Source organism: Epinephelus moara, chromosome 22, assembly GCF_006386435.1.
Source record: "Epinephelus moara isolate mb chromosome 22, YSFRI_EMoa_1.0, whole genome shotgun sequence".
Taxonomy (NCBI): Eukaryota; Metazoa; Chordata; class Actinopteri; order Perciformes; family Serranidae; genus Epinephelus; species Epinephelus moara.
This window is the reverse complement of record NC_065527.1, coordinates 29257741-29262136: the sequence shown is the minus strand read 5'-3', so window position 1 is coordinate 29262136 and position 4396 is coordinate 29257741. Positions and strand designations below refer to the sequence as shown.

The window sequence follows — 4396 nt, the reverse complement described above, 5'->3', positions numbered from 1 at the left end:
GTCTTAAGCCTGGTCTTAAGCTAAGTCGATCGTAACTTGGCATTCTAAGTCCGACCTAATAGTTACGCCGTTGCACCAACAGGGCTTAAGCCTTCTTCTCACTAAGACCAGGCATAAATCTTACGCCTAGTCAAGAGCAGGCGTAAGGTCAAAATCTAAGCCGTTTCTATGGTAACACAGCTTCATTTCACCATGGCGCGTCTTATACATCGCCTTTACAATGAGCGGGCTTTTAGACTGAGGGACTTTAGGGACAGGAGCAATCCACTGGAGATCTACAGTGATGAGGAGCTGACTGAGAGGTTTCGTTTCTGTAGGAGAGATCTGTTGGAACTGATTAAAGAGCTGTCACCGGACTTGGAGTATGTGTCGGATCACAATGCAGCGCTCTCACCCACTTTGCAGCTACTTATTGCACTTCGTTTTTATGCAAACGGTGCATTTCAAAACACAGTTGGAGACATGATCCATGTCCACAAATCCACTGCCTGTCGGGCCATCCGCAGGGTGTCACTGGCACTGAGCCGCCGTCTCGCCTGGTACGCCCACCTCCCCACTGAAGCAGAGGTGGCGGTGATGAAGCAGCAGTTCCGCCAGGCCTCCGGCATTCCTGGCATTGTGGGCTGCATCGATGGGACTCATGTCCAGATCCAGGCACCATCTGAGCACGAGTATCTGTATGTCAACCGCAAGGGATATCATTCAATCAATGTACAGGTTGCTTGTGACGCCCGTTATTACATCTTCAATTTGGTGGCAAGATGGCCTGGATACACCCACGACGCTCGCATCCTGCGGGAGAGTGCATTGTATCAGGAGTTTGAGGCTGAACGGGTGACGGGGCTGCTGCTGGGTGACAGTGGCTACCCACTGACACGCTGGCTGATGACACCAATGGTCGCACCGAGGACTCAGCAAGAGCGCCGGTATAACACCATCCACGCCGCCACTAGATCAGTTGTTGAGCGATGTATTAGAGTCCTCAAGCGCAGGTAATCTACATTATCTGCACATCTTATTAAAAAATGCCCCAAAAATAGCCTACTATCAGCCTATTGCTTTCATTACTCCCACTTAAACTTCAATAATTGCCTTTATGCTGTCTTTACTCTGAAATATTAATTTAATGTCTAAACTGTCTGCAAATGTATGCTAAATAACTGAACAAATGTGTAAACATGGAGCTATAGGTCTGCTTAACATGGAAAATGCAGGATAAAGCGAAATAAAATTGTGGTTCATATCATTTTCATCCGGGATAGAAAAAAAAGACAGGGAAAATGATGCTGTTATTGTGCTGATTGATCACTGCACATAGAGCTGACCAAGTTATGTGCCCATTTTGGGACTTTAATTCATCCACTTTTTAACCTAAAAAATCCTCACCTCATGTTGATTCTAATGAAGAAGACAAAGATAAAGAAAATAGACTAAATAAATGAACAAACGTAGTGAGAAATGTGGGTTAATAGTTTGCTATATTTTCTAGGTTTCACTGCCTTCACGGGGAGATGCGCATGCAACCAGAGAGAGTCTGCTCTGTGGTCGCAGCATGCACGGTCCTCCATAACATCTGTATCACCAAGAGGATCCCTCTCCCCAGGCAACACCATCAGCCAGTGCAGGAGGAAGAAGAGCACCCTGCAGTCCCTGTAGTGTGGGATGACATCGGTGGACGTCTAGTCTGTGCACACCTAATTAACACCTTAAGTTCTCACAGATCTCTTATTGTTTAAAAAAATGTTAATCAGCTCCTTGTCAAACTATTTCCAATGTATTGTTTCAGTTCAAAATAATTCCTGGCTAAATGCCTGCTCATTGTAAAGAAAACAAATGAATAAGAATGGAGAGCAATATTTGTAAATACATGTTTTATTATTATTATTATTATTATTGTTATTCACAAATGTATGTAAAAATATCATTAGTATACAGCAATGTTAGTAAATAATAATAATAATAATAATAATAATAATAATAATAATTATTATTATTATTAGTAGTAGTAGTAGTAGTAGTATACAGCAATGTTAGTAAATAAGTATGTAATTATTATATTATTAATATACACCAATGTTTGAAAATAAATATTTTTTTATTAGCGTTTTTTATACACCAATGTTGCTAAATAAATATGCGATTGTCTACATTACATTGTGTTATTGGGACACTATAGGCTAATTCAAATCCACGTAGGACCGCACCTCCTCTTCAGAAATGCGAGATGACGGCCTAATAACTTGTTGTTGGAGCAACTGTATCTCCAACTTTAATTTCTCTTTTTCCAACTCCAACTTTTCCTGTTCAGTCTGTAATTTTTTGGTTTCAGCTTCCACTTTGATGTTCTCCTTCTGCAGCAGTATCTGCTGAAGATCACACTGTCTCCTCCGTTCCTTGGGTGGTGCTCCACTGCTGCCGGTTTGAGGAGGAGAGGCATCGGTCGAGTCTGAAATCAAACAGCAAATTCGTTAAATCTGACTTGAATAAATATGAAACTAAATGGGTAGTTTACAAAAATATTTGTTGTTTTTTGGGTTATGGTGTTTGAGAGGAGAGTGAAACACCATAACCCCCTATTTGTTATTTGCGGTAATTTCAGAACTATGGACAGCGTCGTTTGTTGCGTGTTGTATTAGGTATGGCCTCACGGCCCACCATAGTATGTGATTTAAGCTAGCTAGCTTGCTAAATATTTAGGTCAACTTACTTAGCCATGGCGTTAGTGTGTTTTTTGCCCAAAAAGCAGTTCAAGCCAAGGATGGATATAAGAATGTGATTTTGTAAAAAAAAAAAAAAAAAAAAAAAAAAAAAAAAAAAAAAAAAAAAACACTACAGAAGAGACTGCAGCCCAGGCCAGTGGCTCCTCGCTTACTCAGAAAGTTCAACAAACAAGAAGGCTGTAACTCTACTGATGATAGGNCTACAGAAGAGACTGCAGCCCAGGCCAGTGGCTCCTCGCTTACTCAGAAAGTTCAACAAACAAGAAGGCTGTAACTCTACTGATGATAGGTAAGGCAGAACGGTTTTTCTATGTTCTATGCCACACATGTTTTTGTGCAGGAGAGGCGTTGGTCGAGTCTGAAATCAAATAGCAAATTTGTTAAATCTGACTTGAAGAAATACGAAACTAAATGGGCAGGCCTAGTTTATGTAGGTTACACACCTTCACAATTCAGAGTAACACTCTTATCACATCCGCTGCATTCTCCTCCGGTGGTGGGTCGACACTGCCACTTTCCACACCGGCCAAGCCGGTAAAAGCAGGGGAACCCTCCCCAAACATATCAACAATAATGTCGCTATATATTGATGTTTTCAGGGGAGGACCCCCACCGGTTACAGGGATTTTTTTCGCAGATACATCTTTCTTCGCCTTACTCAGAAGGTCTTTCCACTTTTTTCTGACATCGCTCTCTGAACGCAGGCTGCCAGAGTCGGAACAGTCGTTAACGGCCTCCGTGATCTTTCTCCAGATGGACTGCTTTCTATTGTTTGTGACAACGTTTGACTGCTTAGCTGTCAGCGTGTCTCTGTGCTGACTGTACAGCTCTATTAATTTTCTTATTTCACTATGAGTGAAATTGCCCTTCCTTTTGCGCTGATCCTCCATAATGATGCCGCAAAATGTGAAGTGACAACGGGAGAAAGTTAACAATGTATCTTAGCAACGCTCGTTGCTAGGCAATAAACAGTCACGTTTGCTTTCTCATGAACGCGCATCACCAAGACTGGGTGTAGTTATGACCAGGCGTAAGCCCTGTTGGTGCAACTGACTTTAAGTCCGTTCTAAAGACTGTCTTAACTAAGACCGACTTAGCAGTTAGGACCAGGCTTAGTAAAGACCAGTTGGTGCAACCAGCCCCTGATGAGTATAATTTGAATGACTTCCTTTAAAGACAGAGATAATTGAGTCATTACCTTGCACACAAACACGCTGCATGACGTTGTGTCCTGTTGTCTTGGATGGGCCACTGTAGAACATGCCCATCTCCCAATGGCAGGACGCTTTTGGCAAACCAGTGCCCTACACAGAGAGCACAGATTGATTACAGTTAAGCAATTTTAACATAAGCCCAAGTAAGATGATTTCCAGTTCAAGACCACTTGGATCATGTTAAAGGCCCTCAAAAAGGACAAGCTTATGCCAGTCTAGTGAAACAACTATGGGGTGCCGTTTGTAAAGTGGCTCACGCTGAAAATAACATCAACATTTTGCCACATTTAGCTTCAAACAATATTTAAAAAAGTGTTGTGAATTTTTTAATGTCACCTTTTACCACATTTACAGCAATATTTGTTAACTTAGAAATATATTAAATAGTTAAATCTAAATATTAAATCTAAATATAAATGTTAAATCTAAATGCTAAATCTAAATATTAAATCTAAATCTAAA

The 4396-nt window shown here is 41.2% G+C and overlaps 1 protein-coding gene and 1 long non-coding RNA gene across 3 annotated transcripts in view; one reads left to right on the top strand and one right to left on the bottom strand.

The window, feature by feature from the left end:
• The first annotated feature begins 574 nt into the window (after positions 1 to 574).
• LOC126384111 (putative nuclease HARBI1) lies at positions 575 to 1837 on the top strand. 2 transcript variants are annotated; one of them, XM_050035021.1, is made up of 2 exons: positions 575 to 926; positions 1490 to 1837. In XM_050035021.1, the coding sequence occupies exons 1-2, from the start codon at positions 577 to 579 to the stop codon at positions 1734 to 1736; spliced, it is 597 nt and encodes a 198-aa protein (XP_049890978.1). In that variant the 5' UTR covers positions 575 to 576; the 3' UTR covers positions 1737 to 1837. The 2 variants fall into 2 exon arrangements, with proteins under 2 accessions (XP_049890978.1, XP_049890977.1); XM_050035020.1 differs by having other exon boundaries at positions 575 to 992.
• Positions 1838 to 2043: 206 nt separating this feature from the next.
• LOC126384098 (uncharacterized) overlaps positions 2044 to 4396 on the bottom strand; it is a 4589-nt gene continuing 2236 nt past the window's right edge. The window contains exons 5-6 of the long non-coding RNA XR_007569230.1: positions 3919 to 4024; positions 2044 to 2446 (exon numbers count right to left, since the gene is read on the bottom strand). This is a non-coding gene — a long non-coding RNA (uncharacterized LOC126384098). The remainder of the gene's footprint in view (positions 2447 to 3918; positions 4025 to 4396) is intronic.